This window comes from Silurus aristotelis, assembly GCF_946808225.1.
Source record: "Silurus aristotelis genome assembly, chromosome: 5".
NCBI classification, from domain to species: Eukaryota; Metazoa; Chordata; class Actinopteri; order Siluriformes; family Siluridae; genus Silurus; species Silurus aristotelis.
The window spans coordinates 3156533-3181183 of NC_139578.1; the positions used below are offsets into that span (position 1 = coordinate 3156533).

The 24651-nt window shown below is 39.5% G+C and overlaps 1 protein-coding gene across 2 annotated transcripts; it reads left to right on the forward strand.

Moving 5' to 3' along the window:
• Window positions 1–2831: 2831 nt before the first annotated feature.
• slc25a36a (solute carrier family 25 member 36a) lies at window positions 2832–23322 on the forward strand. 2 transcript variants are annotated; one of them, XR_014533698.1, is made up of 8 exons: window positions 2832–3200; window positions 6827–6991; window positions 9190–9267; window positions 12185–12285; window positions 19240–19306; window positions 20421–20710; window positions 20797–22934; window positions 23017–23322. XR_014533698.1 is itself a non-coding variant. In XM_083541843.1 (7 exons), exons 1-7 carry the CDS (start codon window positions 3160–3162, stop codon window positions 20988–20990), a joined length of 936 nt encoding a protein of 311 aa, XP_083397969.1. In that variant the 5' UTR covers window positions 2832–3159; the 3' UTR covers window positions 20991–23322. The 2 variants fall into 2 exon arrangements, 1 of the variants encoding a protein (XP_083397969.1); XM_083541843.1 differs by having other exon boundaries at window positions 20797–23322.
• Window positions 23323–24651: the final 1329 nt, after the last annotated feature.

Sequence of the window (24651 nt, forward strand, 5' to 3'; positions counted from 1 at the left end):
GTCCGGTGCTTTCTCGGCCGCTTTCTCTGAAGCTCCCGGCTTCAATCGCGCACATATGGTGCATGTTTAGCATCATCACCAGCTCCTATTTAAACTTCCACACTCTCACTGTCCGTTATTGTTGGTATATGTTGGTTCACGGCGGTCGTTGTTATCGCTCATGTGTATCCCGGTATGTGTCTTCCCACCGGCACTCTCTCAACGGCTGCGCTTTTCTTCCCAAAGCGCATCGCGGATTCCCAGTTCATTCTATGCTTTTGCTCATCCCACGTTCCGCGCTGCCAAGCGCGGCTTTCGCCTCCCGTTCATCGCATAACATTTAACAACAAAAGGCATATGTGCACTAACTAACAGCAGAGATTCACCAGTATACAATACAACACCTGTAGCATTTGTAAGGCTTGATTTTTCCGCCACTTTCGCGAGTTCTTCTGCGGCTGCACCGAGATAACCGACGTTAAATGGCAAATTTTCCGGCCCTTGTGCTCGAGATATCAGGGTTTATCGACATAACCGATAAAAAATGCTTAGAAAAAGCGGAATTTGGCGGTTCCACTTCAAAAACGTCGACTTAATAGGGTTGTCGAGGTAACCGAGGGCGAGATAAGCGGGTTCCACTGTATGTATATATATATATATATATATATATATATATATATATATATATATATATATTCTCTTTTTTATTATTTAACCAAGCAGGCATTTTATTTAAAATTGTTTAGAAAAATGTAAACTGTTCAAATGTTGACTAATCTCAATAAAAATGAGGATACATTGTGTTAATAAAAACAACAACGAGCTATTTCGATGTTTTGCATTTCTTACCCATAACCGTACCGAAATTGAACCAATATTTGACAGACAGACAGACAGACAGACAGACAGACAGACAGACAGACAGACAGACAGACAGACAGACAGACAGATAGATAGATAGATAGATAGATAGATAGATAGATAGATAGATAGATAGATAGGAGAAAAAAACTGAGAAAAAGAAGTGTGAGAAGGATAGATAGATAGATAGATAGATAGATAGATAGATAGATAGATAGATAGATAGATAGATAGATAGATAGATAGATAGATAGATAGATTATCCCAGGAGTCACAAAATCAGTCTGATTTCATATCAGTTACATTTTACACCATGACACAAGATTCCTTTGGCTTTACAAAGAAGCAAAGAAGGCTGCATGAGGTATTAGTCAGCAGCTAATATTAGTTTAGTAGTTAGCTAGTTCATGAAAGTGACATATAAGTCTCTCATTTATTGGTATGGGTGTATTTTTTGCCATTTACATTCAAGGTAATCTTCAAGGTGATCAGGAAATCAGTAGGCATTGTGATGTCATGGAAATATGGTAATGTGCTTATTATATTTCGATCTAAGCGAATGAGATCATCCACTGAGGATCGTCAGGAAAGCAGAAATCAGGAATGAAATCAGGAAATCGAACACCTGAAATCTGCCTAAAACTGTGGGGTTTTTTTTATATATTTTCGTCCATTAATATGTATTAAAATATTCCCGATAGATGTTTTGATATCCTTCATCCCTGCAGTAAACAGATGGAAGACTTTGTCAAAAGTTGTCAGCACTGAAATCTCGGTTGCTTCAAGCTGTTGCTTTAACCAATCAGATGGCGATTTGGACACTCGAAGCCCTCTAAAAGGCGTCAGAACGTCTTTGATTGGATGGTCAGAGAGTGCGCTAGTTATCAAACTGCATCTACTGCAAACTGCACCAAATATATTTGCGTGTTTTAATAACTTTATTTTTTTTTCATTTCATAATGGCTGACCACGAAGAAATTGATTTGGTCGCAGATACACTTACGAGAAGGACGTTCACAAGAAAAGCTGGACATCGTGAGGAAAGATCGGCCAAAACATTTTAAATCAGTTGTTTGAGATTTTCATTACCCATTTATACTTTTGTGAAACACAATTTCTTCGACCTTCCCGGGAAGAGTCATTTGATGAGGTGAATATCGATGATTCTGATACAGATGATGTATGCGTTCATTGGGTTTCTTGCTTCAGCAACACTATTCATTCATGCTGTATGAGATACTTGTATAAGTACAAGTAATAATATTGAAGGTTTCTAGAACCGTGGAGTCATGATGGGTTTTAAGAGGTAGGTTGTGGTGGAACGCCACTAAAGGCCTAGGTGTGAAATGCCATGTGCTTCAGTAAATCGGAGTGTCGTCGGTTCATTACTTTTCCTTCCTTGGACCACCAGACAATTTTGGAGACGGCGAAGAGATAATCGGTGTTATTTATCGTCCATTTGGCGTCGTCAGGTAAACGGCCGACCGATTTTTTATTGCGGTGGAACCTCAATAGTTCGTGACTTTTGATTTGGAACTGGACTAAGAGTAGCTCGCGAAAAATCCGATAGTTGGCGAGAAGTGGCTGGAAAGTTCGGAGTGACGTTTTAAAACAGGGTTTGTACTAATAAATTGCATCAAAATGTTTATTGTATTATTTAAATGAAACTTTTTGGTTACTCGCAAGAGGTCATAGAAGGTAAGAATCAAAGTTGCACTGTATATATATATATATATATATATATATATATATATATATATATATATATATATATATATATATATATATATAAATGTTTTTCTTTTTTTCTTTTATATTTGTTTTATTTAATAAACACAACCCCCTGAGGAGACTTTGGACAAATCTCGATTCATCAATGAACCCGATCACGTGAAAGGAGCGTGATAAGCGTGTGGGAGGGAAGAGGGGGAGAGGGCGGAGCCGCCGTGACGTCACGGGTCTCCCCGAACCAATCGCGGCGTCTGTTGTCACGGCCTCTGATTCGACTGTAAATAGAGACCCGGCTGTCCGTCTCGCTCTGCTCCGGGGAACCGGGGGAAGAGGAGATGCTGAGAACCGAGAGTGAAATGTCAAACTAAGGCGAAATGGCCCGGAATTTAGGCTCTTTCCTATTAAATAACGTGCATCCTGGTTCTCATAGTGGACTCTCATCAATACAAAGTATAATACTGTAAAGATCGGCGTTGATATTGAAGGAAAAAACCAAAACATTTGTTTTTAACGGAAGGATCATTTATCTAATATCCCCGATCTCGCAGTTCATCCCGAGTGAAGGCGAGGAGAAAAGAATGCTCCAGGATGAGTCAGAGGGACACCCTGGTTCATCTGTTTGCTGGAGGGTGAGTCGCGTTTTACTAGCTAGCATAATCCGCGCCTCCATCCAGGCCTAGCAAGCTAGTTATTCCACCCTAATAACATCCAAACATTGTTTATTTTATACCAAACTATCCTTCAATATATATACATAATATATATATATATATATATATATATATATATATATATATATATATATATATATATATATTTAATATGCATGTTATATACCGGACGCCTCAGCTTTACCGGTCACCGTTACGCGCATGCCAACAGCATAGCGTAGGAATATGTATATATAGATATATATACACACACACACACACCGTTTAGACTTGGCCGCGTTCCAAATCCCGCACTGAGCACTAAATAGGCCACTTCTTTTTATCGCCCAATGAGCGTCCCTGTAGCTCACTATGTAGTGCGTTACTGTGCGTGTTGGGACGTCGCAGAAGTTTCTAGAATATAAATGATAAAAGATTTGGGGTGGGGGCGGAAAGAAGGTGGAGAAGTCACGTGACCTTGCATTTATTTATTTATTTATTTATTTATTAATTTTTTTTATAATTTATTTTCTACTATATATATATATATATATATATATATATATATATATATATATATATATATTAATAGAAATAAAAACGAACCTGTATTCCGATATAACTTTCTGAAAACGAACCCTGTAAAGCGCTAGCGGGTGAATATGCAAATGAACTTTATGAGGTGATAACACCTGCCAGCCAATCAGAAGCAGGGTGTTTGACGGAGTCCTGCCCTTCAACCTTCCAGGTGACCGTTTTGACCCGGTATTTGGTTTGACCTCTTATGACGCATTTGTCAATTGCGGTTTATATCAGCATGTTTCGCTTTCAGAGTTATTGTAACAGCTATATATCTAACAGCACGTGTGATTATGTAAATAAACCCAAATAAGGTAACTGTGCACCTTTGGTTCTTGGCCCCGTTATTATTAAAGACTTTTTTTTTTTTAAAGCAGGATGAACCCCAATAGGAAATATTTAACGTCCGCGGCTAGCAGGGGACGTCCTTTACGAGAGCACCCAGGCGAACACTTCCAAAGTGTTTCATTCCTAACACGAACAACATAGAGCTCAATTTGACCTTCACAGCACATGCACAGTTAGTCAGGCAACTATAAGTCGCTGACCCCGAATTCAGGAAAGGTGAAGGGGACAAAAAAAAGGAAATCAGAGCTCTTTCAAGGATGCTAATGGTGAGAAAAGAAAGGGTGTCCCTTTTGAGGGTTTGTCTCTCAGCTAGTTTTTCAGGGTATCTATATATGAAAGTTAGGAACATGTTAGAAGTATCAGCCTGGTTAAACAGAGCCAAAGGGTGTTTACGGGGAGTCCGGGTCTACTGGATCTGCACCGGACACTTTGACAAAACTCGCATACGGTCCTTTTAATCAAAGATCAATGTTTCAACAAAAATGGGGAGTTGTTGGCACGTATTCCAGACCCGTCCAACAAAATCGGCACGGCTCATTATTTCCCCCAGAGGAGGAAGTGCAGTAATCTAAGCTTCTGCAAACTCAAAATGAAAACATGCACCAGTTGCGCTGACTTTATATTTCAGCAGCTTTGTTTTGAAGACGACAGCCACCCCGCCCCCCCGCCGTCCTGTATGTATGCGATCATGTTTCCACACACAGCCGTGAGCAAGCAAGCGAGCGCATAATCTACAGCGTTGACATGCAGGAAGAAAGTAGGCCGAAGGTCACCGTGTGCGCCTGTATTGTGGGCCGGCCCGCGAAAACAGCCGGAACAGAAATAGTCTCTCAGCTCAGAGAGAGACACAGGGACTTGTGTGTGATCCCCACGTCGACTTTTTTCACGCTAGATTCCAGGTAAATACCTGCGGGGGGTCTCGACAACCTCAAGGTTTTGCAGATAAACACAAGAAACAATCTGATTCCAACTCAAGTTAGTAATAAATAGATTAACATTATGGGGGGAGTCACATGCATGGGGTTGTTTACTTTTTTTTATCTGTGTGTGAAGGCAATTTTATTCCATACCCCTCAGATCTATTAGTTCTTGATGAGATCTTTTTTTTGCACACCTTTCCTCAAGACTTCTTTGATAGCATTTAGACCTGGTTTGATTTTCTCCACAAGCCATTCCTTCATCAATTTGTTTTTGTGCTGAAAGCTGTCTAACAGAGGCCTACAGGGTTTGTGGCGCATTGATTGGTATTTGAAGCTGTCCATGACTTTGACTAGATCTCCTTAGTCCTCAGCTAAAGAGAAGCAGGTCTATAGCATGGACCTTCCACTACCTTGCGTCACTCTAGGTAATATATTGTCTAGATTTTGACTTATCCACATAAACCAGGGGTATTTTCCCTGAGGGACACACAATTTTTCCTTTAATGGGCCCTGGTCGGTCTGTACCAGAAAATGACATGGCTGCAAAGTAACTACCAGCATTATTGTGGCGATTTTATAATAATTTTAAATGTATTTATTACGCCTCCTAATGCTAATGTAGTTTATTTTGCAGAGCATTGCTTTTTAGGAGACCTACTAAAAGAGCATTATTACCATCATGATGATTTTTTCCATCTTCATTGCTAATTGAAATTAAAACATTTACTTACGTATGCCTATGATTGGTGGGTGAAATCAAAAAAATAATTACGCCACATTAATAACTAGAGTTCGAACGTAAAAAAAAAACTTGATGTAAAGTAGTACTGAACTTAATTACGGAAATAAAAAACAGTACTGTATCAAGAAAATGTGTTAAAGAAACTAATTATGAATTTATTCATTAATAAATATAATTATCCAATTGATAAATTATAAACATATAGCACTCTCCGTGCAGCGCGCCTTCTCTCGCGTAAAAAACAGCACGCGGCGTTATGGATTGGCCTCTAGAGGCCGCTCTCGTAGTGGCAGAAATGTTAGTTTGAAAACCAACCTTTATTATCAAATACAGACGATATGCGTGAAACATGTTTAAAATAAAGAAGGCTAGAGGGAATAGGCCGTATTCAGGCCGCAGTTTGGGGACCCCTGTTATAGAGGAAGTGGCAAGTATTTGACAGATATCCCTGGCGCTCCAATTAGGTCGTTGTAGATTTCCATTATCAACAAAAAGGCCCCAAAGTTAATTTCATCCTTAAAGTTTCATCCTCTACGACGAGTGTTTGTTTCCTTTAACCTTTGTACCGGCACCAAACATGCACATGCTGTCCAGTTATCCTCGCCATGAACTCGACGCACCTGATCTGTGACCCATTTCTCAAATGGCGCCAGGACATAACTCGATGCATGTGCAACTTGAGAATGATGCATGCCACGGCCTTTGGCCTAGTTTACAATGTATATACGGATCTCTGTGTAAGGACAATCTCCAGTAACGGCGGGTTTACAAGTGGTTTACACCGCATTTGTTATACAGGTAGTCCCTGCCGATTAACAATTATATCATTTATACAACTGAGCACTTGAGGTGGTTAAGGGCCTCGCTCAAGACCCCCCAGTGGCAGCTTGGTGGAGCTTGGATTTAAACTCCTGACCTTTTGCTTATGGCATCCGCTGAGCTACCAATTTCCCTCAATAAGAAGAGCGTAGCCTTTCTTACAAAGCTGTAACAATTCAGTTCCTTTTCTTCTCCAGTTGTGGGGGCACAGTTGGCGCCATCTTGACGTGTCCGCTGGAGGTTGTAAAGACGAGGTTGCAGTCGTCCTCAGTGACTCTCTACATCTCCGAGGTGCAACTGAGCTCCATGGACGGGGCCAGTGTCGCCCGCATGTCCCCTCCCGGACCCCTGCACTGCCTTAAGTAAGTGACGCATCCCAGAGTTTGCGATTTCTTGTCGTGTTTTTTTTTTCCCCCCTTCTAATTTCCTTCAATTCAATTGTAGATTTTGAAAGAGGTTTTCTCGATTGTTTTGTTTCTTTTCTTTACTGTCGCTTGAATAATTGAGGGAGGGGTTGAGATACATTCAGGTCGGATCACATCTTGGAAATCTGGTATTTATGGGGTAAAATCAAATCAGACCGTTCAGACAATCGTAGCATCACCGCTTTTAGTCTTCAAACTGTTACAAAAATTGGAGGGACACAATCGTATAGGACGTCTTTTGGATGCGGCATGAAAATGTCCTTTCACTTGAACTAGGGTACCCAAGCCAATCCCTGTCAATTCCCCTAAATTCCCCAGTAAGTTTTCATCTAGGTCCCATGGAAAATGTCCTGGAAATTTACCAGACATTTGCCACCCCTTTGCAACCCTAGTCAGGTGAGTTGGGAATTCTCAACTTAAAAAAAAATAAATAAATAAAAAACTCAAATCCAACCTAGAAAACTCTAAATATTTACAGCATTCGATTTAACATTTAAATCGTGTTTAAAAAAAAAAAAAAAAAAAAAGCTTGCTGTAGTAGTGTGGACTGACTTTATTTATTTATTTACTTATTTTTTGGCAGATGTCTTGTTTTTATACCACTGTACATAGTAAGTGGACAGGATGTTCTCCGTGCCCTTTGCCACAGTTCCATGGGAGATAAATGCCAGCCCTAGTTTTTTCCTTTGCTGCCATTGCCAGCAGGTGATCAACATAATAGGAGGTAAAGCATCAAATAATATTTTAGTTGTTTAGAATTGTACAAAATTGTTTTACACTTTACGTAACGTAACACAATTCGACCCGTGTCATTTCCGCCCGGAGTTTATTTACTCTCTGTCCCTTTAAGGCGCCTAAAATGTAGTTGTCGTTTTTTTTTGTTTTTTTTTCCCGAAAGCCGTCGTTTTCCACACACGTTTTCAAATTTGTTCAAAACGTGAATCGCACATGAACGATCCTTCTGTTGCTGTAGGATCGAAGGTTTACAGTTTCGAAATGAAACATAGAAATGACTAACAATTTACTGTTTTAGGATCGCAGTTTTAATAAAACGCTCTGCATTGAATGCTGTCAGGTGTCGATTCGTATAAGCTACAGGCCAGTAGCTACAACCTTTCCGGCAATTATTTGTTAATATAGCAGCATACATCAGAGATTCTGATGCTAACATACATCAGAAATCGACATATCTAATTCAAAAGCGATCTATCTTTTGTTCACCTTCCTCCTGAATTCTTTCTCTCATTCGATCTCTCTCACGCCAGTTAGAGGAATAATTTTTTTTTCTTTTTTAACATTGCTAAACCAACACGCCGTTTTCAGCCTCTGAAGGAACGCGATCCGAACCCATGCTATTACGCCTGAGGGGGGGGGAAGAAAAAAAGAGAAGAAAGAAACACAATAGGAAAAGTGGGTCATCATATAATTACAGCCTTAAACGTGTCTGAAACAAAGTCCCAAAAGCTGGAACACTGTTAGCTTATCGGAACGTTCTGATCAGCCAAAGGAAAGAAAATGCACTCCTTTTTCTGCACCGTTACTGGCTGCAAGACGTTCAGATGGTTCGCTTTGAGAATGTGAAGGCGAACAATGGACTTGTTGGCTTTGTTCAGTCCTTATTTGGAATAACTTGTCGCATATACATTTCAGTGACTATTCTTACCTCATATATTTTACCTAGCTTGTTAGCAAACGTGTCAGAGCACAGGGTCAGCCATGATACAACACCCCTGGAGTAGGGTTTGCTTAAGTGCCCAGCAGTGGCAGCTTGGCAGCCCTGAGGCTTGAACCCCCAACCTTCCAATCAGTAGCCCAGAGCCTTAACCATTGAGCTAGCTTTAACCCAAATTAAGAAGGTGTTTTAGACCCTGAAACCTGAAGTAACTAAAGACCTGAGCAACTCAAGAACTTTGAGGATGTATTCACACGGTAATTGATGTCAACATCAATGACTCAGGACCACTGGTTGCATAAATAGTTCTGCATTTAAGCCCCTATTACTATACACCTCAACAATGGAACTACAATGAACAGACATTCGGTGCCACCCAGATAAGTATGGGTTCCCTTTTGAGCCTCTCAAAGGAAAGGTGTGCCTGTTGTAAACGTAAATCTCCTTGTTTTTCCTTCCTCAGGTTGATTTTAGAGAGAGAAGGTCCTCGATCACTTTTCCGTGGCCTTGGACCTAACCTGGTTGGGGTGGCTCCATCCAGGTATGACTTTCTTTGTTGTTATTTAGATTTAATATCCGTTTGTTAAATGTTTCCGAAAAGGTTGAACATTGATGTCTGCTGATACAGATCAAAATCTCTCATTTATTCTTAGCCAGTTGCTTCAATGCGAACTGGGAATGCAGCCAGTAGCCTTTGAATAGTACTGTGTGTTAGCACGCCAGGATTAGCACACAATGGTGTGTGCGTTGAGTTGGCTTGCTGCATCGGGTCATCAAACCCCAAAATCGTGTTCGTTCAGGTTTTCACCCGATGGAAGCTATAAACCGCCATTCTTAAACTTGTTTCTCTTCAAAGTTGGATCCTGGTTCGTTCCTAACTTCAAGGCATTTAGGTTTAACCTCCAGCGATAACAACATCATGTTCGTCAAGGCTACCGGTTATCAACGCTGCGTCGACCAAAACAAAAACTCAAACACATTCTGTTTAAAATGAGCTAGAAATAAAACAAATAATCGCAAAGGCGTCACCGGGAAAACATTCCTCTCATCAATACCAGTTATTTGGTTCAAACCAGATTTTCATTCATGTTCAATCAACTGTCTTTTTTTTTTATTATTTTTTGGTCAACTAGCATACACAGGTCACAACGGTACCTTCTACGTCAATTTTTGTCTTTCAGCTTTCATGAAGGGACAGTTTTTTTGCAACTAAAGTACCGATCTTAATTCGTTAATTTCTCAGAGTTTTTATAACCAATTTTTTTCAATTTCTTAGATTAGTTATTTCAGCCCCATATGTTTGATGCGGCAGAAAATTAACTTTGAAATGCTGATGTTGATGTTTGATGCGAGGTTGATGTTTCTATGCAACAAACGAGGTCAAAGGCAAAGAATTAGACAGCGAATGAGTGGCAGAATGTTTTGTGAACAGATAAATCCAAATGTGACATTTTCGTCTCTGACAGAAGTAAATATATAAAACCGAACAGGAGAGATGATGTCAGCAGACTGCCTTCAATCAAGTCAAACATGAAGGCGGAAGCTAAATGGTTTGGGGGTTGTTTTGGAGCAGCGTTCCAACTAACGAAAAACATCTTTGGCAAGTTTTACTAGAGGCAAGGCAAATGATTTCAGCGGAATTTTTGGATAAACAAATCGTCCGGATTTCAAGAACGTGTAAAGATGTTCTTCATGCTAAGAGGAGGATTTTTTCAATGGAAATGGAAAGTATAGCATCTGTATCTAGTTTGTTGCATAAAAACAAAAGGAACAATGTGTCTCTGAACAACCATGTTCGGTTTATACTTCAATACAATGATCTAGAAAGTCTATATGCAAATTTTAAACCATCAGCTAACGTTAAGCGATAAGTTGACTCGTTCGTCTAGAGCCAGTATTGTAAAAGCTGCAAAAAAAAGTATTTTGTTCAGGTATCGCAGATGAACGAGTGCACATTCTCTATGTGCAAGATGGAAAAAATGACAACCAAAAACATTTCATGTGTTTTGGGTTTATTGCTTTTCCTTACCGCAGGGGGCGTTTTTATTTTTTTATTTTTTTGACAAGCGAGGCCACGTTCTTGTCTTACATATGTTTCTAATTTTTGCACAAAAGAATACTAAAGGGGAAGAAGGAATACTTGATATGACTAAAGCTTCATCACTTATTCATACCCACTTACACATTCAACATTAGACTTTTAATAAACCATGACACATGATCACCTGGTTTGAGAGTTTGAGAGTTCTAGCAAGGGTGTCCTTGTGGCGTAAAGGGGTACTGCAGATCAAAGCCTTAGTAATGGTGAAAAAGAATAGAAGATTATTGACGGGGTGACCAGCAATTATTGTGTCCCGGACGTTCGTTTGTTTTATTTCACTTTTTACCTATCGGATGCAACAACCAGAAAGAAGATCAAAATGTATGCTTACTAATGTAACATTGAGATCGGCTTGCTAGCTCGCCGTAATATTGCGTCCTTCAAGGTAAAGTTTTTTGCGTGTTTTACAGTACAGTATTTTTGCCTCGTCAGTGCGGGGACAATAATTTTTGCAGACTATTTAGACACAATAAAATGACCTTATGCCAAGAGAATACCGTGACATCTGACAAGTGCAGAACACAACAAACAGCATGTGGGAAACACTAGCAAACTCAGATTAGCAAACAGTATAATTGAGTGAGGAATAATTCAGTTTTCATCCCTTATTGATATCCTCAGCAGAAACTGACATTTAAACCTCTTTGCACCACCAAAACAGCCCTGACCTGCCAAGGTCTGGACGGCACAAGACATCTAAAGGTATTCTGTGGTATCTGGCATTCTTTTGATAGTCGGGCCTCTGTGGATCGGACTTGTTTGTTTCCAGAACACTTCCATCAGATTGAGACCTGGAAAACTTTACGGCCCAGTCACACCCTGGGGCACTTTCGCACAATTTAGGTGATTTTGGCATGCATGAAAGGGGGCACTCTGACCTTTTTATCATAGCTAGCATTAACTTTTTCAGCCATTTAGCAGTCCAGTCTTCTGGGGGCTCATCGCTGTGGGCAGTTCTTTGCTCCTCACATGCTTCCGTGAGCCTTGGGTAACAATGACCCTGTCGCTAGTTTACTGGTCATCCTTCCTTGTAGCAATTTTGGTATGAACCATGCACTGCATACCAGGAATCCCCCTCAAAAGAACTGGTGTTTTGGAGATGATAGCCATCATAATTTGGCCCTTGCCTCCTTGCCCAGATCCTTGCCCATTGTGCTTGCCCATTGTGCTTCCTTTCAACAAACCGACTGGGCAAATGGACTGTTCACTTGCTGCGTAAAACATCCCACTCCTGGACCTTGATATTCACAATAGAAAACACAGATTGATGTATGAAAGTTGATGCACAAGTACACTAGCACACTTCTGCTAGATTTGAATTTCAGTTGTGTCGAATCTTCCATCTCTTTCCATACAGAGCAATCTACTTTGCAGCCTACTCAACGACCAAAGAGAAGCTAAATGGTGTACTCGAACCTGACTCCACACAAGTGCACATGGTCTCCGCCGGCCTCGCTGGTAAGATTCACGCATTTCTTCCTAGTTCTTGGTTGCATTTCTTGTTTTTCTTTTTTTTCTTTTTTTTTTTTTTTTTTGGTTGTTGTTGGTTTTTCTTTAAGATAAATAATTGCACTGTTAGTTTCGTTTTGTGAGTGACATTTTGAACTAAAATGGTACTGACCTCTTTATAGTCACATTGTATCCTCGGATATAACCAGTGTTTTGAAAACGGACATCTTTTAAATTGTCGAGTACTAGCATAAAATATTATATGTATGTAGAGATCAGCTAGCATCTTTATTTGGTGTTTCAGCGATTAGGGAATGGTTAGTTTATGGAATATGAACTAGATTTTCTTTTTGAACCTGATATTTGTTAGTACCTAGAATTTAGACCGAAAGCACAATTAATGACTTTCAGGATCAACGCATAATTTAAAATGTTGCACAGCATGTGAAGCCAAAAATATTATACCTTTTTGTCAAAAGTAACGTCTCCAAAACCAAGCGCAAATTGGTCAGCTCGACGAATCAGCACCAATGACAAACAATTTAATAGTATTTATCGAAAACGAAGAAATCAACCAAAATGTATCAAGTATATAGTAGAAATTAAGTGTAGCACAGCGCTAGTATTAACTTAAATAACTTATGTCTATCGGAAATATTTCTTTCGACATAGTCTGCTTCTACTTACAGGAAACTTATCGCTAATGAAAGTTTTAATGCCACATGAAATTACAAATCAGGTCCTCAAAGTTTAGGTTGTGCTTTCCTTTCCTACATTTTTTTCCCCCCATTTTTTTTGTTTTCTTTTTCTACCTTTCGAGGGCTGGAGGACAAAAATCATTACATACCAGTGTGCTATTAAACAGTCTGGCTTCACACGCTGTCTGTGCTGTGTGTAATAGCGGCCGCTAGCAGGGCGCTACGCTAACATGTAGGTTGCCATGCGCGGTGGGCAGCGGTCCTCGCGGGCGATGCGGGCGGAATCAGGACGCCTCAGGTAGTCACTTCTCATCTCATTGGTATGATCATGATTCTCCTAATGATGATGAATATGATGATGCTAGTTATATAGTCTTTGCTGTAGCCACTCTAGCTAGCTTGTAGCTATGTTTTCTTGTTGTTCTTTGTAACCTCTTTGTGATTGTGAGGTAAACGGAGGGGCAGATAAAAGTTTTTAGACACCTTCTTAAATCTAGTCAGTAAATGCTAACCTTGTCATTATACCATTTTTTAAAACACATTATTTAAGTATTGCATGTACATTTATGGCATTTGGCAGATGCCCTTTCCAGACATACATACAGTTATCTTATTTATACAACTGAGCAATTGAGGGGTAAGGGTCTTGCTCTTAGGCTTGCTCCCTGTATTGGAAGCTTGGGGGTACTGGGATTTGAACTTGAGACCTTCTGAACAGAAGTCCAGTATCTTAAACACTATGAGAGTAGATTCAGTAGCAGCCTTTATGTATCTTTATTTAGTTTGATTTAAACATGAATTCCGATTGGGGTTCCAAAAGGGATTTTACAGAAACATTTCCATGGGAACTTCATTTGGGGAATTTGGGAAATATTCCAAGTTGGAAACTTACCAGGAATTTATGGAAATTCACTGGTATTTATAGGAATTAAATAGGGGTCAACAGATTCATCGGTTTTGCCCACCAATCTGCAACGATAGTTGATTGCTGAAACTATCCGCAATTGGCAAAACTCCATACCGATAGTTTTTCCGGGTTGCGTCTGCAACGGGGTGACTGAGAAGGTCTGCCATCATTCAATCGGCTCTAGAAGAAAATCGCCGATGCCTCGTGCTGTTTGTTAGTTCAAAGTGCATTATCTGAAGTTAGCAGTTAAAATTCATTTAAAAATATATTGGTAAATGTTGAAATAACAAACAAACAAACAAAAAAATTATACTTCAAAAGCATTTATTAGCTTCAGTTAATCTTAGAAATGGAGTTTTACTTTAAAGCATTACCATTTCTCATCAGTCCAAAGAGTCATTTTTAAATGTTTTCACAATGGACATTTATTACAATGTTTGTAATTAAGTTCAGTACTATATTACAGTGTAAAGTTTGTTTTGTTTTAGTTTTTTTATCCAGTGTCCATTTTAAAAAATTATCGTATGATTGATCAGTTATCGACAAGTACGATCCAACCTCTGTAAAATCCAATCGGTCGACCTCTACTGGAGACTCCTCACCAAAACAAGTATAAAAAAGAGTCACATTTTGGCCAGATCCGATCTCGATCGTAGCTTTTCCCATGATCTACACAACATAAACGAACGATACGGCTTTCGGCGTAACAATATCTCACTTTACGCAAAGTTTATCTCAGCGTCGCGGTTAGAAACTTTCCAGATTAAATCTCTCGCCATGTCAACACATTTGGACTCCGATCAGATAACCAGGCCCATGTTTCCAAAGGAAATGTAGGTCACGCCGGGCTTTCTTTCTTTGCGCGAATACAAACCACGTTACCTTATACCTCATATCACGTACCGTATCCACGTAGCATGTAATACGTAATTACTATTACTATTACCATATTGCACTTGAAAGAGCGTATTAATGTAAATAAAAGCGCTGAGTTTATTCGGAATTGTATTGTTTTTCGATGGACTGAAAATGCTCTCGTATTTGGAGTATGAGCCGATTAATGCTAGCTATCGAGTTACACATGCTGCCCGATGGCTAAATTTAACCGCTGGAGCACCCTCGGGCAATCCGTGGCTTAGAACAGTAAAGAACAAAAAAAAACGAATAAAGAGACGGATTACGATTTAAATATAGGCTGTTGCTCAGTTCTGTCCAGACTATTGATAGTCACAATAGGAATTTTAGACTTACGAGATGTTTTCAAAAGTGCGATTGTCCGTTTTTTAAATACTCAGTTATTAATAAGATTGGATAGGATTAATTAATAGGACCCACCATCACATACACCCCTAAATACAATAGCTTTGATATAACGGTTGATATTATGATATAATCTAATATTTTCCTTCAAGCCTGGACACCTGGGGGGGTTCCTGGAGCTCTTTTCGAGAACTACTAGTGTAAGATAGTAGTTCTTACACCGCGCCCCCCCATTGAACGTTCAGCATTTTTTTGTGCTTCAAATCAGAACGGAAATCAGACTCGACATCATGAATCGCCAACGCAAGAAACAAATCCCGGCTCAGACAAATCCGGGACAAAGGTCTGGAAAACTTCATGAGCACCATTAAAAGACTCTCCATCAATGCCAGTGCCTCGAACACCAAGTTACTTGACATACGCTTTACATCTACATTTACATTTTCGGCATGTGGCGGAGGGACTTTATCTTAATCCAATTTATACAACTGAGCAGCTACAGGGTTAAGGGCCATGCTTAGGGGCCCAGGAGTAGCAGCTTGATGTGGTTGGCCAATGGACGAAGGTCTGAGCTCGGATTAAAATCGAACCGGTTTATTTGCTTGTTCTGTTATTGTTCCAATAATTAAAATGAAAATCCTCGAAACTTTTAATCATTCGTTCTCAAGATATCACCCTAAAGCCTTTGCCCCCTAGTGTTTGCCGCAAAACAATGGTGACCAAACTAACCAACATGATACTTCCACCACCATGCTTCACTTTGGCGAAGATCATATTCTCTAGTACGTCTGCTACAAATAAAATGAATTTTTTGTTAGATTTGTAAAAAATTTAATAAAACCCCTGATCAAGTTTATATCTGTAATCTAGTCTTAATATATATATATATATATATATATATATATATATCACACATATACATATATGTTTAAAACTATTTATTTCTTTTATTTCTTTTATTTTATTTTACCAAACATGGATGACAAGGTTAGCATTTGCATACTCTGTACTTGCCCTGCTTTACCTCCTTTTTTTTATTTATTTTTTTATTTTATTGTTATTTTTTTGGAGCCTTTGTCCCCTGTTTACTCTTTCATTAATTTATTTTTACAACCCACTTAAGGTTAATTTATTAAAATGAAGATGACGGTAATTTTGTTTTGAACCAGAGGCACCTATGACGTGCCATTCCAGACAAAAGAAAAAACAAAAAAACAAAGAAAAGAAGCACTGGTTTAATGATGTCCTTTAAAACTCAAGAGACAGCCAATCTGCCTCTTCTTTCTTCCTTTTTCTTTCTTTTTTTCCTCCTTTCTTTCTCTCAATGTACATAAGCCGAAAGTTTTTGGAATTTCGTGTCGGGGCCGGACGGTCTAGACGGTCATGAGAGGGTGGGGCTTATGGTGTATGCGGGTGGGGTTTGATTGATATGCTCCGCCCCTCTGCTGCTGCTGCTGCTTGTGACTATGGTACAGAAAAGCCTGTGTCTATTTTAGGCCTGTACTCTGTGAGCCAGCCTGCTCCATCCTCCCCCCCCATATCTGCAGGCTCCGTCCTGCAGCTGTGAGGAGGAGCTTTGCCCCTCCCCGTGTGAGTACTCGACCAGAGACACACAATCTCTCTCTCTTTTTCTCTCTCTATCTCTCTCTCTCTTTATCCTCCTCCTTTACCCACTTGCTCTAGGTCTCTAAATCCTATCTAGAGCCCCCTCTACTCTCCTCCTCCTCCACCCCCCCTCCCCACTACTCTAGGTCACTGATGAATCTTTCTGTAATATTTGAAGTACTGCAATAGAGCAGTGGCCTATCTGTCATTGTTTTTATCCTTTTTTTTCTTATTTATTCTAGAATTATTCTAGACAGTATTTAATTTCAGTCCACGTCAAGCCGAACCTATTCTCTAATTGACAATACGATGAAGGTGATATTTATTACTTATTACTAATCTCAAGGCATGTCTTTTTATACTTATATATATATATATATATATACACACTATGTTTCCAAATGTATTCTGTCACCTGGTCGGAAGTACAGCATGTGCTTTTTGAGCATCGCATTCCACATTTAGTCCCAGTTGTCCCTTCTAATTCCCTCCACTCTTCTGGGAATTCCCTCCACTCTTCAGCGTTCACATTCTTTCCAAAGGTGTTCAGTAGGGATGGAGCTCTATAGCAGACCACTCAAGATCTTCCTCTCCAAAGCATGTAAACCAGATCTTCTTGGTTCCCAAGTTCAAATTGACTTCCTGTTCAATTGAGCACCTCCAGTTTTGTGGTAACAGTCTGGAAAAGAACCACATATAGCAGGAAAGGTCAGGTGACCCAATACTTTTAGAAATATAGTGTATATATATATATATATGTGTGTGTGTTGTGCTTTGGAAACACCTAGTCTTTTATGGGTTTTCAAGAGACCCGTGCATGTCCCTTTTGTTATTAAGATTTACTTTGACCAAACAAAACTTGATTTCCATTGAAAAACATATTCCCTTAGCATTGATATCAGCTTTACACACTCTTGGAAATCCGGTCAGTCTATTTCTCTCCAAACGTTCACGTGAAATACCTTTTCAGGCCTCTTGGAAAACTTGCCAAAGGTGTTCTCGACAAGTCGGCGAAGTCTGTTCCAACGAGCCTCGGTGCAGATGGAATCGCATGTTGTTGAAGTACGAAATGGTTGCCATGTTGGTTCCTTTTCCCCGGAACAAGTCTCCAACCTACCTCGCTCCAAAACGACCCCAAACCGTTAAGCTTCCGTCCCGTTCTCTGTCTTACAGAAGTTTTTCTATTAGAGCCAAAACATGCCACCATTCGACTTTTTGTTCATCGTTCAATTTATTTTTGTTTGTCACGCAGAAGCAAAAGGAACATGCACGTGTCTTAAAATGCATAAACGACTAGGCATTCCCAAACTATTCACAGGCAGGTTTATATATATATATATATATATATATAAAAAAAAAAAAACGTGCAATCACGCTCACACATGCCCTGTCAAGTTTAGTTAATTCGTCATCCTGCTTTCTAAACCAGGTCATTCTTAAAAATAAAATATTTTTTTTTTTGGTTACTTTTGCTAGAAATGTCCACACTGTGGCCTACTACTCAAAGATGTATTTGTGGCGAATGTGTTTCCCGATTAAAAAAAAAACAAAACATGAATTAATAAAAAAAATTAACAAACAACAAAAAAATTATATATATATATATATATATATATATATATATATATATATATATATATATATATACACACAGTACAGACCAAAAGTTTGGACACACCTTCTCATTCAAAGTGTTTTCTTTATTTTCATGACTATGAAAATTGTAGATTCACACTGAAGGCATCAAAAACTATGAATGAACACGTGGAATTATAGATGGAATTATATACATAACAAAAAAGTGTGAAACAACTAAAAAATGTCATATTGTAGGTTCTTCAAAGTAGCCACCTTTTGCTTTGATTACTGCTTTGCACACTCTTGGCATTCTCTTGATGAGCTTCAAGAGGTAGTCACCTGAAATGGTCTTCCAACAGTCTTGAAGGAGTTCCCCGAGAGATGCTTGGCACTTGTTGGCCCTTTTGCCTTCACTCTGCGGTCCAGCTCACCCCTAAACCATCTCGATTGGGTTCAGGTCCGGTGACTGTGGAGGCCAGGTCATCTGGCGCAGCACCCCATCACTCTCCTTCTTGGTCAAATAGCCCTTGATGCCTTCAGTGTGAATCTACAATTTTCATAGTCATGAAAATAAAGAAAACTCTTTCAATGAGAAGGTGTGTCCAAACTTTTGGTCTGTACTGTATATATATATATATTTTATTCCTTTTGAAATAAATCTTTTACTGAAATCTACACTTAATGGCCCCCTATTTTAAAACCCTAATAAGAATAAACCCTAGAACTTTAAGTCATAAAACATCTGAAAGAAGTCCACAGTGTTGCTTAGATTTTTTTTTTGCTTTTTATTTATACAATTTTTTTATTATTTATTTATTTTATTTTTAAGGACAGTAGGCCTGCTTCACTAGCCTTGCCTATGTTGTGCAACAATGTCATTTCTACGGCTGACCCGATTATCTTCTTCCCCCCCAGGGTTCACAGCGATCACGGCTACCAATCCTATTTGGCTCATAAAGACTCGCCTACAATTGGATGCCCGGTGAGCAGTTATTGTATGATAAATACGTCCTGTTTCATTGTCCCCATTCCCCATAAAGCCCTACTCCATTCCAGGGTTAGTATAGGGCAGTGAAAAAACAGGGGTCGTATTTCACTTTGATCAGTGCTTGCAGTCGAGCCACACTGAAAAGCAATGCAACAAGGTAGTACATTCAAATCAGGCACTAAGGCAGTGATTGATTTTTTTAAAAAAAAAGGAATTTTTGTTGAATTTTGTATGAAATTTTAGATATAATTGCTACAGTAATCCCCGGTGGTTACGTTCCAAAATCGCCCTCGATATACGCAAAATCGCGATAAACGGACCCCAAAATGTTTTTTTCCGTTTAAAACGTAAATCGTCCCACATACTTTAAACACACAGAAAACCTTTGCAAGAATATAGCGAGATAAATTTTGTCAATTCGTAGAAATACAGTACACTGTATCACATTTATATAACATTCGACTTCGTTTTAGAATTCTATTTTTATTAATAAATTTTATTATTTTAACATAAAACTTCATAGAAACAATTCCCTAATAGTTTATGGTCGTATTTAGTTGCACAATTGCTTACACGCAGCACAAGTTTTCAACGTAAATCTGCGTAATAGTTGTCATTTACGTGAACACTCGCCAAAATGGAGGTTATTTTGTGTGTAGAATTCAAGCAATGTCTTTTTATTTAAACCAAGCGGGCAAACTGTTGATGTTTACAAATGTTAATAAACATATAAAAATACGACGTTCAGAACAAAAAAAGCTAGCAATTAAAGTGAGCAATAAAATCTTTTTGCGTTTCTTCCCCCCTAAACGTTTCGAAATTGATTTTGAAACCGAGGTCCGTACCCCACCGTGAATTTTGTGTACCGTTACACCCTTAGTATTGGAGTGGTAATGAGAAACCGAGTGACGGAAGTTCTGGAAGGAGGAATGGGTATCAAAGCTCCAAAGGCCATGTTAGTAACCAAATCAAATCTGAGCCTAATCTCTATTAGCCGTTAGTTTAAAAACGAATTGAAACTGAGGTAACGCAGGAAGCGTATGGTAGCATAAAAAAGTCTGTAGCGGATACCGAGAAATTTAAAATAAAAATTTGTTCCCCCATCCAGGAACCGTGGAGAGAGGCGCATGAGCGCATTTGAGTGCGTGAGGCGCGTGTACAAAGCCGACGGGCTCCGCGGCTTCTACCGCGGCATGTCGGCCTCTTACGCGGGCATCTCCGAGACGGTCATTCATTTTGTCATCTACGAGAGCATCAAGCGTAAACTCCTCGAGTCCAAAGCGAGCACCAACATGGACGACGAAGACGAATCGGTGAAGGACGCCTCCGACTTTGTCGGCATGATGCTGGCCGCCGCAACCTCCAAAACTTGCGCCACGTCCATCGCGTACCCACACGGTACGGCTCATGCATGTTTGCCCGTCTACAACAGCATACCGCAAACATTTCTGGCTCAACCTTCTCCCTTTTTTGCTTTTTTCCAGAGGTGATCCGTACCCGGTTGCGGGAGGAGGGCAGCAAGTACCGCTCGTTCTTCCAGACGCTGAGCGTGGTGGTCAGAGAGGAAGGATACAGAGCAATGTATCGAGGCCTCACAACCCACCTGGTCCGCCAGATCCCCAATACAGCCATCATGATGTGCACCTACGAGCTGGTAGTCTACCTGCTCAATGGCTAAAAAAAAAAAAAAAAAAAACCCGCGAAGGACAAGAAGAGGAATAGGTCGAGAGAAAGACAAGAGCGGCAGAAAAAGAGCGACGGGCGAAGCAGAGAGAAATTTGCCCCTTTCACGAGACCAAATTAGGCAGCGCGATCAACTGAGACGAAGGGCAAAAGAGAGAGATAGGAAGTACAGCTTGATGGGTTACGCCACAAGAGGGTGCTGCTGGCACACGGCTGGAATGATGAAGTTCGCTTCAAACCAACCCGGATGAGAGAAGAAGGAAGGAAAGTAAAGTTGGCCTGTTTCTCTTCTGAACCTGAAATGTGAAAGTCCTTAAAGGACTGTCAAATGTGTGTGTGTGGGGGGGGGGGGGATGCTTGAAAACAAACAAACAAAAACTATTGGTATTTGTCATGAGTTGTTTTTTTTTTACTTTGCGTGTACGTGTCTTTTTTCTCCTTTTTGAGAGGGCCATTGCCCCTTTGAAATTCTGTCTGAATGCTTCTATATGAAGCGTTGATTTATCGTAATTCCTGGCAACCTGCGACGAAACCAATTTCAAGTTCGCACCAGTGGGGGAAAAAAAAGTGCCGTTTGCTCATTTTTCAAACATTTCCCTCTAGAGGTCAGCGTTTTTGACTCTGGCGCTTTGGTTTTTCCAAGTACGCACAACAAAGTTCGTGATCTCCTGATCCTTTTTTTTTTTTTTGCCTACTTCAAACTGAAGTGTTGTCCATTCTGGATTTTTTTTTTTAGACATCCTTTTTTGCCCGAGTTGTTTCTGACAACTGGCTCGTCTGTTCAGACCCAAGCAATTGGCAATTAATTGAGACCCGGATTTTTGTGTGGTGGGGGGCAAAAAAAATTCTAACAAAACACCGTTATTTGAATAAAAAAAAAAAAATTGTATCCAGGAGCACAAATTAGCAAGGGGGATTACATCATGTCCCGCTTTGTAGCTCCTGTCCTAGGTACCAGAAATTCAACCCCTAAACCCCCCCTCCCAAGCAGAGGCTTGGCTTTTCCAACCGTATCCAAATATATATTCATATATGCACTTTGTAGCGTTTTTCCAGGCTACACGTTCTTTGTTTTCTGTGTTTACGACAGTTTACTATAGAACTTATACTAATAGAGTATTTACTGTATAAGCAAGACAGTGTTTTGCACCACAGTTCCTTTTCGAAGGCTGTTGTACAGATCAGTCTAGTAAACTTCTAGTGAAGGACATCCCTGTGTTTTGTGTATATAGTGTATAAAAAAAAGATATGTATGTATAATAGATATTCAGTGTTCCTATGATTTTATGCAGTCGGTTTTAAGAGGAACGAATGATTCATTGTTCCGGGTTCGTTTCAGCCTTCAGCGTGTTAAGAACCAGGGACGTGTCGATCACGGATACGGTTCTCGTTTCCTTCCGTTCAATATAAAAAAAAAAAATACATATACCAAAATGACCAAAATGTGGATTAATATCAAATTCAGTTCAATTCAGCGAGCACTGAAACACTTCCTTTCCCTCGTACTCGTTTCGATGCACCCTTATTTATGTAATTTCTTTTTTTTTTTTTTTTTTTCCTTTTTAAAAAAGATTTTTATTCAAAATTTCTTGAATGATGCAGTTTAATTCCGACACCCCGGAAATGAACCTCTTACTTCCATACGTTATTTCGTCATTGACTCGACACTGCGATTCTTTAGATCCGTTTGCGAACCTTACGAACGGTCCGACTACAAAATTGAATTAAAAAGAAACAAAATGAGAAAAAAAAAATTCAGTATTGATAAATCTAACGAGCTCAAGACGCCTCTCGCATTAAGCTTTGCTGCTGACCAAGCTGTGGTGTATTGTATTAAGGATTATTTTTAAATCCTGGATGACAAAATTGAAATCGAATGAAATTGGCGTCAGGTCACAAAATTGACATCTTAAAAAAGAAATAATAAATCACGATTGATGTAATTAATAACGTGGTACCCAAATAAAAAAAAAAATGACTATTGATCATTAAATATTTAGAGATTTGTACATTTTTAACAGAAATACAAATGTGTTATTATTCTAATTGATTTATGGGAACCTTTCGAATCGACTTGACATCAGATGCCCCCCAAATCCGCCCCGCCATCGTACACCACGTTTCCATGTTAAGGTTTGCTTCGTAATTCGATTGTTCAAAATCTTAATTTAAATGTTCACACAGGGTCAACACTAACTGTTCACATATCAGCATTTGATGTAATTTTTTTTGTGTGTGTGTAAAAAAAAAAAAAAAAAAAAGTGACGTTTGCTAGTTATGTAATATCATTTTTGTACAAAAAAGTGAATAAAAAGCACATAATTGAATCCTGGGTGAGTCTTGTGGTTTGTGTCTACTGAAGAACTTGCATATGTTTATTTTTAACAGCTGTAGTAAAAAAAAAAATAATAATTTTATATCTAATTATTAGTAGATGCTACTATACTTTAATTATTTAGGAAGTGGTGGCTCCAGCGGTTAAGGCGCTGGGTTAGCGATCGGAAGGTCTGGGGGTTCAAGCCCCGGTTTTGCCAGGCTGCCACTCTTGGGCCCTTGAGCAAGGCCCTTAACCCTCTATGCTCCGGGGGTCCCTTACGAGGGAAATAAGGTCTGTGACGTCTGAGTGACGTGGGGCCGCCTTCCCGTGGGCTCACCACCTGCGGGAGGAACCGTAAGGGACGGTGCTGTAAGAATTGGGCAGCAGTCGAAGGCGGGGGCCTGCATAGTATGCAATATTTTGTATGAAGTAATAAAAAAATAAAAATGAATAATACAAAAAATTCCAATGCGCATCATGTAGACTCGTTACGGTCGACGACTAGCTAGCGGCAGCTTTCCTCCGTTTGGAATTTTTCCGAGTTCGAACAGCTTTAAGGACGGGTTTGTTCATATCCACGAAAGTTTGAAAAGTTTACCGTATACCTCTGGCAAGACAAGATGGCATAGCCCCCCCTTCCCATGGCAGGATGTGCTTACACTGAAGACTGCATAATGGAAGTGTTCAGATGCTATTGTTTTCGAGATTTAATATACTCCCGGATACAGATATTCTTCGAAACGTATGCGCTTACTCATAATGTGTAAAGAAACACTAATAGGTGGAAAAAGGGTGTTGCATGAAAATTTTGCGGGGGGATTCTCAGCTAAATTGCATTAGGAAGCTCTTTGCCAGGTCAAAGAGCTTCATTAACTTCTTAAGGAGACTTGGAAAAACGCTAACGATCTCTGTAGGTTGCAAGCACTGGAAAATAGTTAAAGGATAGCCTGAAAGCAGAAGCAGCAACACTTACATAGAAAACACCAAACAGTAACATGCACCACAATCATTTTATTCCTTACAACCACTAAAAACACCTCACAACAAAATAGCTGTACCATAAGGAAAGCACAGAAATGTGCATTTTCAAGAATTTGGACAATTCAGTCAGGGAGACCTTTATACAGCATCAAGGTCCAACCACCACCCTGGTTTTCAGCCAGATGTTATGCTGAATGATTTTACTTCCACATCAATTAAGAAATAAACTTTTCTTATTTCTTATTTCTAACTTTTCTTTTCTTATCTGAAAATAACACTTTTGAGATTCCAGCTTAAAGTTTAAGCCCCTCCTTAAAAAAATCTATACTGAATTATCTTTGCATTAGCCAGCAGTTGC

Coding starts and splice junctions, on each gene's coding strand:
- slc25a36a (XM_083541843.1), top strand. CDS start 3,160: ATGAGTCAGAGGGACACCCTGGTTCATCTGTTTGCTGGAGG. Junction 19,307..20,420: donor CGCCTACAATTGGATGCCCG/GTGAGCAGTTAT, acceptor TCCCCCATCCAG/GAACCGTGGAGAGAGGCGCA. Junction 20,711..20,796: donor GTCCATCGCGTACCCACACG/GTACGGCTCATG, acceptor GCTTTTTTCCAG/AGGTGATCCGTACCCGGTTG.